At 37.0% G+C, this 21,417-nt stretch overlaps 1 protein-coding gene across 4 annotated transcripts; it reads left to right on the forward strand.

Annotated features, from left to right (window-relative positions):
• The first annotated feature begins 1,668 nt into the window (after window positions 1-1,668).
• Window positions 1,669-20,038, forward strand: CAAP1 (caspase activity and apoptosis inhibitor 1). Of its 4 annotated transcripts, XM_063422775.1 has the most exons (7): window positions 1,729-1,867; window positions 2,132-2,194; window positions 2,818-3,018; window positions 4,535-4,619; window positions 5,212-5,287; window positions 13,109-13,182; window positions 16,956-20,038. In XM_063422775.1, the coding sequence occupies exons 2-7, from the start codon at window positions 2,141-2,143 to the stop codon at window positions 17,297-17,299; spliced, it is 834 nt and encodes a 277-aa protein (XP_063278845.1). In that variant the 5' UTR covers window positions 1,729-1,867; window positions 2,132-2,140; the 3' UTR covers window positions 17,300-20,038. The 4 variants fall into 4 exon arrangements, with proteins under 4 accessions (XP_063278844.1, XP_063278845.1, XP_063278847.1 ...); XM_063422774.1 differs by lacking the exon at window positions 2,132-2,194 and having other exon boundaries at window positions 1,669-1,867; XM_063422777.1 differs by lacking the exon at window positions 2,132-2,194 and having other exon boundaries at window positions 1,731-1,867; window positions 2,794-3,018.
• The last annotated feature ends 1,379 nt before the right edge of the window (window positions 20,039-21,417 follow it).

A 21,417-nucleotide genomic window follows, 5' to 3' on the forward strand; every position in this document is an offset into this window, starting at 1 on the left:
AATTATTGCATATCTTCGCACAGAAAAAGGTATTTTTAGCACAAATTCTCTCTGCATAATTATTAGACATTTTTCTACTCTAGTCTTTCATTTTGACTAACCTCTTTAGAATAATAGACTGAGTTCTCTCTGTAATTAATCTTGTTGGTGCTAGAAAGCTGATTAGTGTCATACTGAATTGCACAGAGCAAGTCACCGGCCTTTAACAGACTTCTTTGCTGCAATTCCTAATTGTTTACATCCCGTGAAAAAACTCCTCCAGTACTCATTAAGTATCATGGAAAATTTAAAGTTGTTGTTCCAAAGTTATTGGCAATGCCAAACAGCTGCCAAGGGAGGAGTATACAGGTCCTTGCACCACTGAAACAGGTTGAAAGTCAGGAAAAAGGTCAGAAGTAAACAGTAGTGACAGAGGATAGAACCATGGAACCATCACAGAATCATCAGTGTTGGAAGAGAACTTTAAGTAATCATCAAGTCCACCATCTACCCAGTGTGAAAAACGTGAGATGATTAATTCATGTTCTTATGGTAAATTGGAAAATTATAAAGCTGTATATATTTATATCAGGTAAAAGTCTATGTTTTAGGAGGTTTCTCCATTCAGAAGGGAACAAAAGACTTTGCAGCCTTCTCAATTATTGGGAGGGGACCTGTTGAGATGAGCCGGTATCAGCAACTCACACCTCGGGAGCCACCTTCACAGACCATCAAGCAATATCACCCATATCTCGAACATTCATCAACTATAAGGATCCATAAAAACTGAATATTAACATATGGACTTGGGAGGGGAGCTCTTTTTCAATCCGACCGGAGACGAATTTGGGTTTGAATAGCTAACCAAGAAACAAAGGGAAATATGGAGAAATATTGCCAGAGGCAGAATAAAGAGTAAAAAAACCAAGCCTCGAACATGGCAAATTCGTGTACCCAGCTAGAGACACAGACGGCCAGGGTCTGTGTCTATGGGTCACCCTTGGCTTTCTTTTTCCCGGGAGAAACTCTGTCAAGTAAGTGTCGCTGTCTGTGGGGTTTTTTTATTGCTTAAAATTCTGTAATTTGATTCCAAATTTTGTGATTTGAATTTTTAATAAACGAAATTATGGAATTTGGTAATAAATTGTCCTGGCATTTATAACACCAGCATTTTCACGGTAACCACTGAACCATTTAACCGCACCACCAGCATCAGAGCCAGACACGTTTTGAACACCTCCAGGAATGGTAACTCCACCATCAGGGCAACCTATTCTTAATGCCTGACCACCCTGACAGTGATTTTTTTTTTTTTCCCCCTAATATCTAATCTGAATCTCCCGTGTCTCAGATTAAGGCCGTTTCCTCTTGTCCTGTCACTTGCAGGCACGGCAGGAGAGACGGACTCCCACCTCACTACGCCCTTCTTTGAGGGAATTTTAGAGGGCCATGGAGTCATGCCTCTCTTCTGGAGACTAAGCAACCCCGGCTCCCTCAGCCGCTCCTCACAAGACGTGTTTTCTAGGCCCTACATCACCGACACCTGTGTAAACAGAAGGCGTGCCCCCGCGTGGCTCAGTTTTACCCCGCCTCGCTAACCCCAAGCCATTCCCCCGCACGCTGACAGGGAATCCCTCTCAGGCCTCGGGCCCGCCCCGCCGGAGGCCGCCGCGCGTGGCCGGCAGGGGGCGCTGCCCGCGAGCCCCGCCGGAAGCGGCGCGCGCGTGGCGGCGCGCGGCGTGCGCGCGGCGCGGCCATGCCGGGCAGGAAGTCTTCCAAGGAGAAGAAGCGGCGCCGCTCGCGTTCCTGCTGCCCGGAGGGAGCCCCGGGCCCGGATGGCAGCGACAGGAAGCGGCGGAGCACCGAGTCCGGCCACGGTGCCCTGGAGGTAGTGCGGGCGGAGTCGCCGGGTCTGGCCGGTGCCGCGCCGCCTCTGCCTTCCCGGGCGAGTCCCGATCCCTGGCGTCCGGGCGGCAGAGGCCTGGCTGCGGTCCCTGCCGTGGGCCGGGTGCGGGGAGGGCCGCGTTCAGTCGCGCTGCTCGGTGTGCGGCTGCGGGCAGCGGCGGGGAGAGGGGCAGCACAGGCACAGGCAGCGGCGGGGGCGGGCCGAGCCCTGGCGCGCATCCCGAGAACGCCGGTCTGTGTTTTCCAGGTGTAAGAGATGCGGAGCACAAGCTCAGGTGGCCCCGGTCGCGGTTCTCATTCTCGTGGCACTGTGAGTCGTCTCAAGGATGTCTTGGTGTGCAAAAAATGGTTGTGGTATGCACGCCTAAGTGAATTCTGAGGCTGACAAAATATATTTAATATATTTCTGGCTTTTTGTTGTTGTTGTTGTTGTTGTTAATTAGTTTTTTATTCTAGAGGTCCTCCACTGATGTATGGAGGATGTATTTTCTAACACAAAGCCCATTTTAATTCTGTGAAGACTCTGCCACACAGGGAATCGTATACCAGTTTCTGTCTTAGCAGAGTAGCTGTATATTATGAACTTTATAATTTAATTTCCCAGTGAATCAGGTGGATTTCTTCTGTGCTAACGCGTGCTTTCATGTGTAAGCACCAGCTAAGTATTTGCAGATAGTATATCCTAGTTAATATTTATGAGTACTTTTCTATTCTTGAAGCTTTAAAAAATTTTCCCAGGACAAGAATGTTTTCAGTGATAAAAAATGTAAAGTCTGTAATGCAATTACCTTGCAATATGAAACACTGGAACTTGAGAAGTCCACATTAAGATGTACCTTGCATTTATGAAGAGGAAGTGATTGAAAGTACAGGTGAAGTTGTAAGTTTCTGTCTTCTATAATTCACTAGAAAATGTGCCTTCCTCGATCTTAGGAAACAAAGTGCAATGTACTCTGTGGAGAAAAAGTGGAAGAAGCTGAACAAACCAGTGATATAGAAGAAGGAGGATTAGATCTCACTGTGTCACTCAAACCTGTCAGTTTCTACATTGGGGACAAAAAGGAAATGCTTCAACAGTGTTTCTGTGTCATAGGAGAGAAGAAACTACAGAAGATGCTGCCTGATACTTTAAAGGTACTGAAATACTCTTACAATTTATATACTTATCATGATCTTGAATGCTTGAGTAACAAAGAGTACCTACCTCTCTAGCCTAGTGTATTTACATTCTAAAAGCTGTCTGTATATTTCTCAACTGAAGAAGTTTCTAAGAAGTCAGGTACCTTTCTTGAGTAGTCTCCCAGTCATTTGTCTGGAAGTGAGACTTCTTAAAGATTTGCTGTAGTTATTCCAGGTTACTCCTTTTGAAACTGCTCAGCCATTTCTGAACTTGAGGTTTAGCTTTAGACTGTCCCCCTGTACTGTTAGCTAAGTGCAAAAGGATTTTCTTGATAATGAGGAGTAAATTCAGTAGTGTTGTTCACTAATTAATATGCTGATTTGTAAATAAAATACTGATTTCTGTTCGTGGCAACTTATTTTCTTAGTATGGAATTAAGGCAATGGCTGAGATAAAAAAATAAAGCCCATTCTTCATAAACAGCTTCTGAAGCTGTAATTCCTATGGATTAAAGCTGGAGTTTTATTGGCTTAGAACATAAGCCTTTTGAGTCTTGTGAACAATAGGACTTAGTAAAAATAAATTAGCTAGTCTGTACAGAAGAGGCTGCAGGTGTCATCTGTGTAATGCTTGTTAGTAGTTGTAAATTTTTTGTCTAAAAGTTTTATCATAATGAGTTGTAGTATTAATATAAGTGAGACATGACTTCTTCATTTTAAACACATGGCAAATTGCACACAGAGTCGTCCATTTCTCATCTCTGGCAGAAGAAAAAGAGGTTGAGAAGCTGGAAGGAAAGACATTACTGAGTGTGTAGGGAAATTGCCTCATAGTGTAGAACCAAACTTACTGTAGGACTATGAGTGTTACAACCTGTTTAGCACCTCCTAATTTTGGTACTTGTACATGGTATCAGAGCTCATTTCAAAATGTGAAATTACCAAATGTCACCGAGAGGTATGAGATGTGAAAGTAGCTGGAATACCAATAAAATCTGTGGCAATGTATGGTATGTACCGAGCATGAAAAGTGGATCACAGTTTACATATTTTCTTTATTTTCTGTGTTGTGATACGCAACTATTGTTGTGTTGTCAATAGCATTATTTTCTCCAGTTTGTGGACTTGGATTCTGCAGTTGCCTGTGGTCTTTGCAAGCTTAATTACATAACCTAGCTTCCCCCAAGTGATGGAAAATTAGGAATAAGCAGGTCTGCAGTTGTTTCCTGTTCCATGCTTCACACATACTGTCCAGTGTTTCTGGTGCTCAGTGTCACAGCTGCAGTAAACACTCCAAGCCTTAGGTCAAGTAACTGATAGTGCACATTGCTTAATTTTTCAGACAACGCATTTCTTGTAATTGTTGTAACTGAAACACCTGGTGTTCTACAGCGGTTGCATCAATGTAGATCAGAATATGGGAGAGGCTTTAATCCAAGTTAATTCTTCATTACAGTTGGGCATTACATTTTTAATTACTCTCTTCTCAGAAATTTTAGTAGCTTGTGGTCTGTCTTATCTGTCTTCTTAGAACTGTTCCATGGATGAAATCAAAAGACTTTGTATGGAGCAGTTGGAGCTGTTATCTGAAAAAAAACTGTTGAAGATACTTGAAGGTATGAATGAAACTTTAAGACTTCACTGCACACCAGAGAATAGTGTGCCTCAATCAGATTTGCACTCTTTCTATCTACTTAAATATATGTGTATATACAGACAGACACTAGTAAGTATATATTAGTGTGTACATGATCCCTCAGTTCCACCAAGGCACACAGTTCATGTATTTCAGTTAAGGATATGATATTCCAGCTTTTCACAGCTTTGTTGAACTTGCACTTGATATTTAAGGTATGTAGAACTTGTAAACATACTGTTGTCATGTCAATGAAGAGAAACTTTTCAAGTCTGAGTGCTTCAGAGTATCTTGTTGTTAATTCTGCACTTTATTTTTAGCACCGACAGTATTGTACTAAGAGTAGCTAATCAGATTTTTTGTAATCCAGTATAAATGTATGTGTAGCTAACAGAAGACTCACAAATAAGGATTTGGTTTTGACTAAGTCTAATTTTAGAATTTCTGCTTTAACTGGGAAAAATCCTCTTCTGCTGATTGCAATAGAGTTAATAATTAAGAGTAAATCTAATTATGTAATATTAATTATATCACTTTCCTAAATTTTCATGTTTGAAACTGTGTATATCTAGGCAAGATTGGAGCTGATTCTGATACTGACGAGGAGGCAGATGGAGGAGACAAGACTGGAGGTGATTCAGTCAGTCAGTGAGTAAAAGACAAAACACTTTAATTGAAGGAGACTGAACAATTCAAAGATTTTTCATGAGAAATGATCAAATATTTCATTGAAAGACCCAATTGTTATATCCTTAATTAATTTCTCCAGTTGAATGACAATGAACTGCGACTACTAGCAAGTGCTAAACTTACAGATGTGACTTTGTCACTTTGTGACATTAAGTGTGTCTTGAGCACAGAACTGGGTTCATGGTGGCATACCACACATCAGCTGAGTTGTGGTAATTAAACATTCATACTTACGTCCTGGCAGCAGAAGTGGTGTGATTTATGTTAACTGTCTTTGTGTGAGCTAAAGCAATAAACCCCTCCCACTTAGGTCAGTGTGTTATTTAAGTGTACTGTCAGTTCAGCTGACATTTATCCCGTCTCTTCAACTTTCATTCTAGTCCTTCATTCCTCCCCCAGCTGAAGCAGCATTGACAACTCACCTGTTCAGTGTACTCTGTATAAGGGGTGCTAAAGAATGTAGAGTTTCAAGAATAGAGGTTTCTGGTTTCTTGCTCTTATCTTGGCATCTGTCAGTTTTGTAAAAGACAGTACTTCTAAACTTTTCTTAAAATGCTTCTCTGTTTTTTAAAGATCATTTCTGTATCAGGAGTTCACCGATTTGATATGGACATAGTGTGGAGAAAAAGAAAGTTACTTTTATCACGCACAATGCATCAAACTTAGTGAGGCTACCTTGTTTCTAGAAGACTAATGAACTTTTATATTTTCAATACTGACCTGATTACAGCTGGTCCACAGATTCAGGATGCACTTAATAAACCTCTAAGACAAGATAATGCACCAGCAATGGGCAGAATAAAGTAACCTCCTAGTTATTGGTTTTGTTAGTTTATCTACACCTCCTCATATAAGAACAAATGGATGGGTAAGGTAGTAACACTAATTCAACTTTCACATTCCGGTCAGTATTTTTCTTTAGCAGAGACCTAGTTTCAGATCCTGTCTGAAGTTGTGAAGTTATTGCATAAAGTAATTTTCTTTGATGATGTTTCATCATACATATGTACTAGAAAATGAAGTGAATACAAAATATCAGTTACAAAATTTCAATTACAAAATTGTTTCATTCTTTTCCTTGTGATACAGTTTTAATACCCCTTGACACTGTTTCTTCTAAGGGTCCATTTGGAACCCAGTGTTAATGTATCCCTCAGTGCTATGTGTCATCTGTTAGTGGGGTCAGCATTAGTCCGCTTTAAAAACTAGCTTTCTTATTTTGAACATTGGCCTCTGTTGGCTGTTAAGACAAGCAGATAGAAAAATTGAAAAGCTACAAAATACACTAAAGATTGCATCTCTGTGTAGTGTAGTGGTCTCTTTATGTGGAGTAGTCTCTGTTAAGTGATTAATAATTTGCCAGTGAACTTCTAAATAGAAAGAGAAGACAGACTTGCTGGCTAAATAAGCCATAAAAAATACCCTAGGATTTTGATTCCCAGAAAAATGATATGTTGTGGGGTTTTGTTTTGGGTTTTTGTTTAAGGCCTGATTCACAAGCTTTTATTACTGCAAAATATGTGAAATGTGCTTTATCTCCAAGATGTATGGCAGCAGTAGTGCTGCTGAATTTCAGTAAGGTTGTTCTGTGTCTGCAAGATGTTTCAAAGCTACTGTTGAGACATGTATTTAGGATCCTTTGATACAGCAGATTTGGTAGATTCTTTCTTATATGGAAATTATTTCAGCTGGTGAAAATCTAAAAAGAGGAAATTAATGAATAAATTACAAAATAAGAAAAATGAAATTTATCAGTTTTTGGCTAGTGGATATCTGAAAACAACCGACTTTCTCGTGTCAATTAGGAAGGTTTCAGTAACTCACAGTAAATCAAGAAGAAATTGTGTTTAAAAAAGGTAAAAGAAACTGAGAGATGTTGGTCATAGTTGTAGAGCAAATTGCTTCCTTTTACAAACAGTGGTTGAGATGTCCCTTGCTCTTGTATCTGTATGGTGATAGTTTAGGGTTTCAGACCCCTCCAAACTGGGCAGGCAAGATAGGATGTTTCAGGAATTGGGGATTTTCATCTCCCTTTCAGAAATAGCATTCTGCATAGGTGGGTGCTATCTGAGAACCTTGGCTCTAGAGTTCAGCTGTGTGCTAGAATTAACAAAAAGAAAACAAAACAGAAAAGCTCTTTGGATGATAGAACAATAAAGGGGTAGGAGAAAATGAGGAGAATTAAGGGTTTATGTTAATCCTGAAGTCCAGTGCTCAGTAAGTAGACCAGTATGATGCTTTTACAACTGTAAACAGTCACAAGCTCTTTTTACTAAGTAGTCTAATCTTTGGGCCTTAGGTCTGCTTCTGTATAACCTGTGTGTAAATAATTATAAGTGCAAGTTTTCGAAACTTCAGAAAAGTTTTGCAGCAAATCAGCCATCAGAGAGGGTCAAGATGCGAAAAAACAGTGAAAACTGCATTGTTAAGACAAACAAGCATTGTTTGTAATCATTAATTAAAATTCCAATCTGGATATAAATAGGTGAATTTGTTTGCCCTAGGAATAGAAAAATCTTCGTAACAAAAAAGGCAATTTCTCTGTTTATATTATCACTGTTAGTTCTTGCTAGGTTATCTTCATTACTTGCAGCTTTCATGTAAAGGACTTTTTTTCCTGCATTGTGTTATAGCTTATTTGTTTTAAATCTGACTTGTACTAGTTGTTTTCATGGAAATGTAAATGTGGAAAGGGAAAAAGTGAGTAGCAAGTTGTGCTTTAATCAAAAGTGTTTTAACTGATTGGAATCATCCCATTGTTTCTTTCATTATTACACTTTGAAAAAAAATAAATGCAACAAACATAGTTTAAGCAATCTTCATATATCAACTGAAATCCAGGAAGCTTGAATCAATATGTCCAAAGAAATTTCAGATGAAATAAGCAAATGACTCTCTGTCTCTAAAGACCAGTTCCTTATCTGTATCAGCTAAAAGTAGCAGCAATTTAGAGAAGTTTCTCCAGGTACAGAAAAGTAGCAAAATCCAGATCTTTTTGTGAAGCTTTTAGATGGTATTACATCTAATTGTAGATTGAATCTTCCTTTTTTTGGTTTTTGCGTGTATCATTATTCTGTTACCAGAAGTGGACGTCCTGAGGCTTTTTCTAAATTTCAACAATGTAAAGTTGTGCTTACATTAGCATGTAGAATATTTGCTCTTTTATTTTATCACCAGCTTGTTCTGTGTCAAGTGCTAGAAATCCTGCAATAACCGTGCAGAAGAACTTAAGAAGCAGGACCTGTGTTTGCCAATAACTGGAAAATGTTGTTGCAGTAGCTATCTTTTGTTTTTTGTGAGCTCTGTATAGGTTTTGGCATATGCAGTTCTCAGATTTTTGTCACTGTTTCTGTCTTACTCTCTACGATGAAATACTGTTAAACCAAGAGAATTATGTATATGAAGCTTCCAATTAAACATCAGATATTGAATTGACAGGAGCCAGATAATGTCTTGCAAAAGCAAGCATTTTTCATCTCATTCAAAAGGTGTTAGCATGTTTTTGAGCTATTTCTTTTATTTTACTTGAATTGACTCTCCAAATATCCTCCAGCAAAACAAGTGAAATTAAGTTATATGCTGTAGTAGTAAAATATTATTAAAAATACAAGCATTCTAATATCATTATAATGATCAATATTCACATAGGTCTGAGTAAATGATCGTTTGCCTTCAAAATCATAATGGGCTTGTTTTTTTCACTGACTGAAAATTTGCAGTTTAATGTTTGCTCTTTCAAGAATTTATAGACATTTTACTACTTTGCAGTTGAAAATCCAGGTTTTGCATGTTTCTTTTGGAAAGATTAGCAGTTTAAAGTACTGTCTTGTTATAAGATGTTTTGCTCCTGGCTACTGGGCCATTCACAAGCATGCAGTTGCCATCTGATATTTAGCCCTGTAGGACAATTTGGTTATTATCAGCATTTGGAATCACTGTAACAACCAGCTACATGAGTCACTGAACAGATACATTAGCATTTGGCTAATTTGCTTCACTGCCTTCTGTTCTTGTGGTGTCTTCAAACTTCGCCTGTAACAGGACTAATGGACTTTTCATAGCTCATTAAATTATTTGATTAACACCTGTTTTTTGAGATACCTTTCTTAAGAAGCACTATTTTGTAAGGACTTTTTTCCCTTTTTTTTTTAACTTGCTACATAATTCTTGTTAATTATTTTAGTTATCTTTTATCATTGAAAACTGTCCTTGGAACAAAAATTTGCAGGAATCTTTGAAGGACTTGGGACTTGAGGAAATGGGTTTTAGGCCTGGAACTAAGTGCAAAGACAAATTTTAATTCAGGAGTGTACATCATGTCCAAAATAAGAGGTCCCGATCTCAAGTCTCACTGCAGTTTAGGTGAATGATACTTTTCCTTCTGGTCTCCAACTCCAATTACCCCTGAAACGTGGTTCTCTACCACCAGTATTGGAGAGCCACTGTCTTAATCCTTAGCCATCTGCTCCTCTGCCAGTATTCAGTTTCCTGATCTTTGCTGCGTTTTTATCCTGCTTTGTGTAATGTACTGGAGGTGGTACCAAATCACCTTCAAACCCAGAGGTCTTTGAGAGGTGTACAAATTCCTGTAGCAAATTGTGTACAGAAACCGTTTGTGTGAGCCCAGTTAGGCATTACACTACGATGCCAACATGAAATGCATATTCTATGTAAAATAAAGTGAATTTAAATTTCCAATATTTGTTGTCAACAAATTGTTACTGTGGTTAGCTTCTTTCTGCTGGAAAGATCATACTGTAAAAATGTTATTTTGTTGAAAACAAATAAATTTGAAATGCTGAGTGTATTGCTTGGAAGATGGACTTTGAACTTACTTAGCTTAACTTTGAATTAATTGTACTTAATCTTGAGGGCGAAATATAAAGGCTGACAAAAGAGAGAAACTCCAAATTACTATTGTCACTTACCAGCATAGCATGAAAGAAGAGAGTGTTAAATGTATATAAGGTCTCTTAATTTTAGAATAACATGTCTTCTGCTCCCGTTGTTTGAAGACATGATATTGTGCTACCTTTTCTTAAATGTATACCACAGTACAGATAATTAGGGAAAAAATGTTTTTCACATTCACATAGCAAATGAATAAAGCAAGTTAAAAACCAAACTGAACAGTGAACTTAAAATGATCTGTTAGGCCAGTAGATGGTGCAAAATGCCTGCCTATGAGACAAAGTCATGAAGGTTCACCAGCAATGCAGTCCAATTCAGTCAATTCTGAGAGAGTAAAACATGCTATAAAAAAATTCCTAAAAATTCTTCTGCTGTCCTGAAAAATTATTTTGCTGACAGTAGGTAGTCTCTGAAGAGGAGAGGAAGCAATGTGGATTTGCTTTAATTGTTGTTAAAGCCAAGGTATCAGGAGGAAACTTTACAAGTTTCAGTGTGTGGGGTTTTTTTAAGTTACTAATTTCTTTTTACATAGCTGTTAAAATGGCTGTTAAAATGATTGTGGATAATTTCACAGCCAATGTTTGAACTATAGAAGTCACTAAGTTTTCTCTCAAAGAGATGATTACAGTTCCTTATCAGACATCAAGGTGATACCAGAGTTGTAAAATCTGTTGTCTGCATACTACTAGTGCAAGATCAGGCTTTTTCGAGTGACACTTTGCTGTCCAGTGCAGACATGACTACTGAGTTCAAAATGGTGAGGTGCGTGGTTCAAAGAGGATGGGATAGGGACGGAGCAGCCTAAACTGCTTCTGCTCTTAATAATGATCATGGTATATCACAACCTAATTTTGTTGAAGAGTTAAGCAACTGAATATAACAAGTTTGTAGGAGTTACTTAAAATAAAAAAAACCAAACCAAACCAAACAAAAAAAAACCCCACCAAAACAAAACAACAACAAAAAACACCCAAAACAAGCAAACAAACCAACCAAAAACAACAACAAAAAAACCACAGGTGGTTCCATCCACACTTGCTGACCAGTAGCTGGTCCAAAATCCACATCTCTCCCTGGCTGTTGGCAAAGAAGCCCACAGCGTTTGTATCTTTGCTGCAGTTGTTGCTCAGACCTCCTTGTGCGTGCAGGCCTCTTTGACTGCAGGTGGAGGCCTGTGATTGTCCCCAGTAGCTGATGCTGTTCATCTTTAGGGTGTCTAGTGTTGTATTATGGTCCTTCAATTTGCCTACTTGCAGAACCTCATCTATTTTTGGAATTTAGCCTCTGATTTTACAGTCTATTTGATACCTTAGTCCCAGACACCTCACGTTCTGCTTTGTTGTCTAGACTAGCTTGAGGTTTGCTGGTGAATTACAAGCTGCATGACACTGAAAATACTGGAGAAAGTGTACGTTTTTCATTCTGATTTTTGGCAGCACAGTCCTGTAGGCCCTTCTGACCTGTGGTCCCCTTTGCAGTTGGTGGCACACACGTGTGGGTGTATTTAGACTATTCTCATCTTGTTTGGAAAAGGAGTTAGTGTAGCCATGTGGTTCAATAAATTGGCAGAACAGACTGGTGTCCACGTCCAGGGCTTTGCTAGGCAAGTGTATTGACCTGTTTATTCTCCTTAAAGACTTACTTCATGATACTTTATACATTTATGTTCCAATGGCTAAAGAGAAGTGGGAGAAAAAAGAGACTGTTGATGTAGCCTTTGCCACTTGAGAAAGAGAAATAGAAATGAGAATAGCTGCCTCTCAGACCACAATGGCTAGAAATATTATGGTGTTCCTCCTCCTGATAAAATCATTGGACACATGTAAAAAACCCAACTTGTAGAGCATGAGGAAAATAGATACGTGTTCATTTTCAGGAAAACCCTAAAGGCCTTTGCTGAAAAACAAGTTGTTAATCTTTATATTTATCTGTGATACCACAATACTGCTTCCTTTTTAGAGTGTTGTTAAGCTCCCATGGGCAGGAGGCCTGCATTGATTCCATATTAATGCAGATGAAGCCAATGCCACACTAACATTCAGTTTAGGAATTTGGCAATTTTATTGTCAAAATGCTCACCGTGTGCAGCAGCTGAACTTTTCCTGTGCTTCTGGATCCTTCCATGTATGACCTTCATGTATGTTTTACCTTATTTTCACAGTTTATGTAACTAGTATGTGTCAAGTACATGAAGGATGTCAACATTTCACTGAGGTGTCTCTTCCTTACCCTTGCGTAGAGAGTTGAAATCCTACACGTCAAGGGTAAAAATCTTTAAATGGGAGAAATAGAGAAATGCAGGTACTGAATACACTGTAACAGCTCAGTTGTAAACTGAGCTATTACAATGTATACTCAGTTTCATTTTAAAAACTGTCCCTTTGTGAAACAACAATGTTCTGGTTTAGGAGGGGTTGGTGATGGGCTGATGATAATTGCATGAAAATATCTTCTTACTTTCAAAATAAGACAGTAAATATTACTATTTGAGTGCAGCAGAAACTATTGTTTTCCCAAACCATTTAATGATGTGACAATTTATTTTTCATTTTATGGAAAAACTCCTAATATGAGGAGCTTTTCCTTTATAACTGCTCAGCTGTGGTTCCTCACTTGTAGCCATTAAGGATTTTTACTCTAAAAGGCAAAGATTAAGTGGAAATAATTGCTTTCTCCTTGTGTATCACAAGGCAAACCAATAAAGGTTCATTTTCGAGTGCTCAGATTAGCTCTGTGTACATTCCTTCTGCCCTTATTCCTACTGTAACTGGCTTATTGTCCTATCACCTCATATTTTTTTAGTATCTAAAAAATGTACTGCTAAATTTTAAATTATGGTGATTAAAATGTGTTCTTAATTGTTTCCAGACAGGACAACAGTATAGATTCAACTTCTTCTCTGAGAGAAGACAGCAAGCTGGAAGGTCAGGAATCAAAACAAGGTATGTAGAAGAGAAAGTTGAAATTTTGTGTCCTCAGTGTTGGCCAGTGACTAATTACAGGTAGGTGACAGCTCTCTTGTGAACAGAGAATGAACATTCATTGAGAAAGAATATTTTGTCTTCTGTACTTTGTCTTCTTAAATGCAAAAATGCAGCTTGTGAGATGCTTAAGTACTACAATGATTGGGAAGACAGAAAATGCAAAGGCAAGTAAGTTATTGTACTTTTGTACTTTCCACACAAGAAAACAATATTTTTAGCCTGCAGTAGTATTTGTTTTATTCCAGTCATTAAATCAGCAATTATAACAATTGCCAATGTTAGTTTGTGCATTAAGCACTAGAACTATAGGTGTTTCTGTCTCAGTCTGTTTGTTTTCTTTTTGATCGGCTCTAACCAGAAAGATCAGAAATAGCTTTTCCAGTCAAAGAATGTTGCAAATTCTTTTAAGCTACATTTCTCTTTTGCAAATATCTACCTTTATTTGCATCTTGGAACTGAAATTTCACAATTCAGAATGTTGTCTAAAAGATGTCTCTTGGAATCACTTTGTGAAACATGTTTCTTTTCTGAATTAGTGAGAAGAGTTAAATGGGAGAAGAAACAGTCATACCTAATAAGAGCATCAAAACTCTTAGGAGTGAATTGCTGTGACTGTGAATAATCCTTTAAATGTTGCTTATTGTGCTGTATCGAGGAACCTTAGAACTGACAGATTTCCTGCACATTTTTCCTGCTTCTGTGTTCTCAAAGGGAATTGATGGTTGTTGCAAATGATATAATTGTTTTTATGACTTAATCAACCAGAGAATCATGATGTCTTTAGGCTATAACAGTGGCTCCACTCAAAATGTTTAAAGCTTTAAAGAACTTTTGAGAATATTGTGTAGATTAGAAAGTATAACTCCAGTCATTCTCCTTCACTGCAGTCTGAGAAGCTGTGGGAAGAAGAATGAGAGAATAAGCAAAAGTGGATAAAGTAAAGTTTAAAAATGGAATAAAGTGTGCTAAAGTGAATTTTGTAACTGTAGATGAATAAAAAGTTACCAAAATGAAAAAGATAATGAGAAATGCCAGCCATGATCCTTATTACTGTAGAAACACAGGTGCAAAAGAAGGAAATAAAGCCTGTTAGCTCGTTAAACATCTGTAGGCCAAAAAACCCATATGAACACTGAATTATACAGTATTAGAGGTTCCAATTTCTCAATAGAACCCAAGATTTTTCTGCCCAGCTTCTCATCCTTACTAAGTCTGGGACAGACATGAATGACTTAAGTTTTTGTTCCTTCTTAATGTGACCAATTGATTCCAAATGGAATCCCATGGTGGGCTGACCCCAGCCAGCAGTAGGCACATGCCAATCCCTCAATTACTTGTCCCCCAGTCAGCAAAACAAAATGAGAACAACTTATGAATCAACATAAAGACTCTTCAATAAGTGAAGCAAGAGCTGTACATTGAAATAACGCAAAATTAGAAACTTAATCACAAACTCCCATTGACAGTCAGATTTTTAGCCACTTTCTGGAGAGCAGAGACTCAGCATGCATGATAGTTACTTGGGAAGGCAGATGTCAATGTTGTATGGCAGAGCATATCCCTTAGGTCAGTTTGGTTCAGCTGTCCTGACCCTGTGTCCCTCCCAGCCTCCCAGTTTATTCTCTCTGGGGTTAGAGTGAGAAACAGAGAAGGCCCTAAAGCTGTGCAAGCACTCTTCAGCAGTAGCCAAACTGCTGTGTTATCAACACTATTTCAGAAACAAATCCAAAAGCAACATCATGCACTCTGTTGTGAAGAAAATTAATTCCATTCCAGCCAGACTCAGTACAGGTCAGTTTAACTTTGGCAGTAAATTAGGATGAGCAGATGTTAAGTTTCAGGCTTTGAAATGTGATCCAGTGATGCAGCTGATCAATGGAAATGCTGCTTGGTTGACCAGCATGTTAGGGAAATACTGACTGACACTGTGAAGCAAGACAGAAAAAATTACCGTTTCTTAATTCTGTTGTTTCCCATTCTGATCTTTCACATACATTGTGGCTTGCAGGTTAAAAAGATACTGTTCAAAGATGACTACTAAATGGTATAGGAAATAGGGGAAATTGCATATGAAACTGAAATATTAACCTTGATGTTTCTGTCATAGTAGGAAGAGTCCAAGACTACTTAGGATTAAAGAAGACCCTTGTATGTTCATCTCATCAATTTTTTTATACATACTGCTGTGAGGAGAACTTTTCTGTAGCTTTGTTTATTTTTTGGGATTTCAGATTTTATTACTCCAAAACTGTGATTTATCTTGATTAAAAAAAGGCAAAAAGTGATCTGTAAACATCTTTTATATATCTTAACATACATTTTCATGACCTGAATTTGCTTGCTTGTTAGCTTTGTATGGAATTTTTGATGTACCACATATTTTAGCTATGTATGTGAGCTCATTCTCAGGGTGAGTGTGCAGAATTCTTAAATCTGAACTTGAATGCTGTGACAATCATAGCTTAATACAGAGTGATCAGGACTCGGTAGCTGAATTAAGTGTGTGTAGTACAAAAAATGTTCAATATTAAATCAGCAAAACCCCAATGTTTTAAAATATTACTATTGTTTATAAAACAATTTTAAGATGTTTTGATCTTCCTTTCCTCCCTCCTTTTGTTTTTTAAGCAGAGAAATTGCATTTATAGCTTTCAAAGCAGTCAGTATTGATTTTTTTTATTCACACCTTCAGGATGAGAGGAATGTTGTAAACTTCAAGAAAAACAGATCATCCTAAGATTTTTGAGCACTTTTTATGTATTAATACCAAGTGCATACAGGTACTATAAAGCATATTAAAATATTTTTTAAAAAGGGTAACATTTTTCTAAAGCTTTGTTTTTCCTGTGCAAGTGGTAAAAGTGGTATTACCAGAAGTAATATAATTACAAAGTCTGTATAATCAGTAACTTTACCATCATCTGAATGCATATTATTCATTTTAAGCTGGAACCAATCCCGCTATAAATTTCCACATTTACAGAAGCTGTTGAAAGAGTATGAACTTCTGAGGCCAGTGTCTCAAAAGGAAGTTTCACTGTAGCCAAATTGAGAGAACAGTTAGTCAGGTTCTGTTAGAGTTTGCTTTTATTTTATTCTAATTTATGTTTTTGAAATAAACTCCCAACTTCCAGCCACAATTAAAAACCGCAGTCTTAAATTACTCCATGTTTTCACATCTGAGCTGAATACATCTGGAAGACAAATGATAGATTCTGAGTAGTTGACGTATAAGTAGAGTTTCTATTAATTTTTGGACTTGGGTCTCACTATAGTCCCACTCCTCTTAAAATACATGACATACTTAAATGTAATTTTTGAAGTTGCATTCTGAAACTTAGGTTTACTTAAGAGTTAAATAAAAATCAGTTTTGTACTGGAAAAGCTTTCTTTAATATGAAATATAAATATAAATTAATATAAAATTAATATAAAATTTTATGAAAATTTGATTAGGGAAATAGGTCATGTAGCATCTAGGAGTGAATAAATTTTTCTTGTACTGCTGCTTTGCTATACTGCATGTTCTTTTACATAGGCATCAAAATGTGTTAACACTTGTATAAACTACTTTTAAAAGTTGGAGAAGAAAAGGAAAAGGAATTGGTTATCTTACAGATTTTTTTTCACTCTTAATTTGCAGACTAACATTTTAGGCAGAAGTGATTTTGTAAGTTGAGGTTAAAACAATTCTGTTAGGCAACTCTGTGACAGTTATGTTTGTGTTACAGGCAAGGGAGAAGATAGTGATGTCCTCAGCATAAATGCAGATGCATATGATAGTGACATAGAAGGCCCGTGCAATGAAGAGGATGGCCCAGATGTGCAGGAGAGCTCCGTCAGAAGTGGAGCTGGTCAGATAGATGACCTTCAGAAGGACATTGAAAAGAGTGTGAATGAGATACTGGGGTTGGCAGAGTCCAGCCCAAAGGAGCCCAAAGCAGCAACCTTAGCTGTTTCTCCATCAGAAGATGTTCAGCCGTCAGCACAACAGCTGGAGCTTCTGGAACTTGAGATGAGGGCCAGAGCTATTAAGGCTCTGATGAAAGCTGGTGATGTAAAAAAACATCTCTGAGACTCTTCAGATTTCATTTTTACTATTTGTTTTGAAGAATGTGATGTCTGTTCTCTTCAGTGCTACAGTATGTTTGGGTTGGGTATGACATTCCTCATTCAGACTGTGTTGTGTATCCTGACCTGTGGTTCAGTGGTTTTGTTGCCTTTAGTGTGCTGCTTCCATGACATGCACAAACAGAGGTTGTTGCTTCCCTGAGATGAGGTGTCCTTGTACTGGGTACCTCCTCAGGGAGTCACACCACATGTAGAGTTGTGCCAGGAACCTGGTGCCTTCCAGAAAGGTTGTTGTAAAAACTTAGAATCATAGAATGGTTAGGGTTGGAAGGGATGTGAGACTGCTTAATTCTTGGGGCCCATCTCATCGTAATGTAGGTATTCTAATAAAAATGTGATGCTTTGTCTAAAAGCATACTCATTTTTTTAAAATTTGAATTCATAAAGGGGAGGATTTTCACCTTTCAGATAAACAGTTGAACATGTTCTTTTCGGAGTTATGAAAGTGCCTGAAAGAGACACAGCAGAGTTTATTGCACTGCCATGTAGTTTTGTCAGTTTTCTCCACTCTTATCTTTTGTATTATAAGTGAAGAAGGCAGAGTTTCTTCCTAACTGTAAAGCTTTTATTTTGAATATTTGCCATAATATTTAGCAATTCAAACAGCTTAGAAGACCTTGAGTTTTTAACATTCAATTGATGTAGTCATTTCATGTCCCCTGAAAGTAGGAAAATCCACCAAATTTCAGTGTGCTTTTTTAGAAAATTCATTTAATTTAATTTAAGAAGTTTTAAAATATAAATTCTTTTTTTATCCACTTCAGGGTATTTCTTTATAAATAAATTGAATTTTAGAATGAATTTTCATGCTATAATATCTTACAGCAATTAAAATTATTTAATTTTTAGAATTAGCTGATTTTATATCTGGCTGCTAGTCAAAGCATAATAAAATATTTGTGTGTTTGTTTACACGTGGAGACATCAATTTTTTTCTTTAAAAATATGAAGTTTACAACTGTCCTCTTTATTAAGTAAAATAATGTATTATGTATTTTTATTCATGAATTTTCTTTGGTTGTTACTTAGAAAGGCAGTTGCATACTCTGCAACACTAGCAGAATTAATTTCCCATACTATTGTGTAATATTACTGTGAACCTCAGATATTATATCTCGAATTCTTTTAAGGTTTATAATTTTCTTTTTATTCTTCCATTTTACCCCTTTTCTTCCTTCTCTTTATTCCCTTTTTTCCTGTTTCCTTTAAACCCTTTTCTGTAGTAAGCTTCTTGTATATTTATTAAGTATGATTGATTTCCTGTAGAATCAACATTATTGTAAAATGTTAGCGCTGTGTAAATTTGATAATAAACTAAAACCTTCATTAAATACAGCTGAGAAAGTTACAGTGTGTTTCCACTAAGTGATGTCAGTGACCTGGGTAAACTGTACCTAACTCTATAAACAGTTGTTATAAACAGCAACAATATTTTTTTCTATTATTTTGTAGCAAATGGAGGGTGTAAGTGAAAATATATACACACAATCCAGAAGGTTAATCTTACTGTCTCAAAATCTGTGGGTGTTGTCTTTGGTCAATTTCATTTAGCTGTTTGGTGTGTCCAGAGAAAAGAATCAGAGAAGGACAACTGGCAAAACTTAGATGCGCTGTCTTCTCTTTTACAAAGTCGTAGGCTGGTGGAGCTGTTAGATTTCAAAGACACCTTTTAGTGCTGTTCTACTTAGGTCATTAAGGCACTGAATACCCGACCTTGCCTGCTGAGGAAGTGCCAAAGCTTGCTTGCAAGGGCATTTCCTGTGTCACCAGAAGAAGCCACATGTATAAAGATTATTCTTGTTCTTTATTTGTGACTTCACAAAACAACACCTTTCAGTTGTTTAGCAACACCAAAATACTGCTGGAAGTAATGATAAACTACTGACTACTTTCTGGAATGGTATTTATTATTTTCTCACTGGTTTCCCAGGTCACCCTTAAAAGTTTGTTTTATAGCATGTTAAACTGTTAAAGGTTATTATTTCAAGCTCTGTAGCAAGAAGTTGCAAATGTTAACTTTAGCATGTAGTGTGACAAAGATGAAACAAGTTTACTATGCATATGACAGAGAAGATTTGTAATTACAGCCTAATTAAATTCGAAATTAAAAGATGAGAAGTATTCCAAGAACATTCAATTAAGCTGTTTACAAAAATAAGATTTAAAAAAGATACTTAATGTGATTGGTTACACAAGTGCTAATTCATTTTTAGGATATTGTACTGTTGTTGCTTAAGTTAAAAACAGATCAGCTAAATTACATGTGTTCTTGCGTTGATTTGTATCACTGAAGAGATGAAAAAATCCAGTGTATTTAAAATATTTATTATACAGCTGTTTTGTTTTTCACTTTTAAATATATCTGTGATTTTTCCTTGAAAAATAAATTTATTACTTCATTTGGAAGAAGAGACAATTTCTGTGTAAAATATATTATTTATGAAATGTAAAAATAGTGTTATTGGGCTTTGCCCATTGCCAGGGCATATTGCCAGGAAACAAATATTAAACACATGGTGTTGGTCAGCATGAAAAAGATCTTTATTATATTTTGGACTGCAACAAAATTTTTTTCTAATGAATTTTGAATCTCTCCTCACAGATAGTGCACAGTAATTTTTTGAGGAGGTGGAGGGTTGATTGTGTGCATACTAGATAAATAAAAAGGTATGACTACAGAGAGCCAAAAATATTTATCTCTGGAGACTTTGCTGTTATGGTGATTTCATAGAGAATAATGAATAGATTTCAAGATGCCAGTTTTGAGAGGCAAATCACAAATGTTTCCACAGAAAAGAGTTAGTTTCCCTTGTAACACTCTTTTCAGTGTAGTATTTGCTCTCAGAAATATTTTGCCTAAGAGACTGATGCTGTAACTTTTTTTAAAGCTGTGTTATAAAATATGTTCTTTGCTGTTTGAAATTACTGTAATTGTTAATTGTAGAAAACAAAATTTTGATCACTGCTAACTACAGGTTGTTCCTAATTGTATTTGAAAAAATAGGGAGTCGGATAATCTGTGTAGGTGATATAAGATGCTGCAGATCTAACCAGATACTGTTGAAATGACATGTGAAATGAGCAGTTGAGCACTGCATTGAGAGTCTTGCTGAAGGAGGCAGCAAGTCATAGCACTGTACTGTGGCCTTGTCTGTATTTAAGGGAGCACAGTTTCAAAAACAGCAGCCACCTCGGGGGAACCTTGTAGTGGGACAAAATACCTTTCCACCAGCTGATCCCATACAGTGTCAGAGCTTTAAAGTTTTTAAATGGTTGCTTGGTTATTGCTATTATTTTTTAATAATAGCTTACAAAAGCAGTTACGCTAACTGAAGTTACTCTTCTGTGGCTAAAGCATTCTCTAAAAACAACAACTGAAGAAAAGCTTTATGCACATGAGTGTATAGTAAATTATTATATGGCATTTTCTGTGCCTGCCTTAAAATTATTGGCACTGATTTAGCTTTATGAGATCACTGATGCTGGTAAATATGCCGTTTTCATGGAAGATAATTGAAGATTAGTTGTGAAATAAGCCCTTTAGTTAGGAAGGAAGATGAGGTGGTTAATTGATCCAGAAACATAAGAACAGCATAACTTTGGAAGCATAGGCATCAAATTAAAGGCTATAAGGTCCTGCAGTTTAGTCCCAGTAGTATAAACCTTCATATTCATTGCTAAGTCAATCTGCAACATAGCTAGGGAAGAAAAAAAGGGGTTTTATCTTCTTTGTGGCCAAATACAGGTGTTAGAATACTTGATTTTGTGTGGGAGAAGATGAAATCCCATGTTTCATGGGCTTTTTTAGTATTAATATTGAAATATGTAAACAGAATACATAAAAGGTGGAGAAAAATCTACTACTTGTAGGAAGGGTTATCCACATACTACCTAATCAACCTGACTCTAGTTAGGTAAGGAAAGATCCCAAAAATTTAAATCTAAATATTGCGAGTTTATTGCATTATCCAGCACAATAATTAACATTAAACCCCAAACCAAAAATAACCAGAGAATGAAACATGTTCATTTGTTCATTCATTGCATCATCATTTTTTTAAA

This window comes from Prinia subflava, chromosome Z (assembly GCF_021018805.1).
Source record: "Prinia subflava isolate CZ2003 ecotype Zambia chromosome Z, Cam_Psub_1.2, whole genome shotgun sequence".
Lineage (NCBI taxonomy): Eukaryota > Metazoa > Chordata > Aves > Passeriformes > Cisticolidae > Prinia > Prinia subflava.

Coding starts and splice junctions, on each gene's coding strand:
- CAAP1 (XM_063422774.1), top strand. CDS start 1,736: ATGCCGGGCAGGAAGTCTTCCAAGGAGAAGAAGCGGCGCCGCTCGCGT. Junction 1,868..2,817: donor CCGGCCACGGTGCCCTGGAG/GTAGTGCGGGCG, acceptor CCTCGATCTTAG/GAAACAAAGTGCAATGTACT. Junction 3,019..4,534: donor TGCTGCCTGATACTTTAAAG/GTACTGAAATAC, acceptor CTGTCTTCTTAG/AACTGTTCCATGGATGAAAT.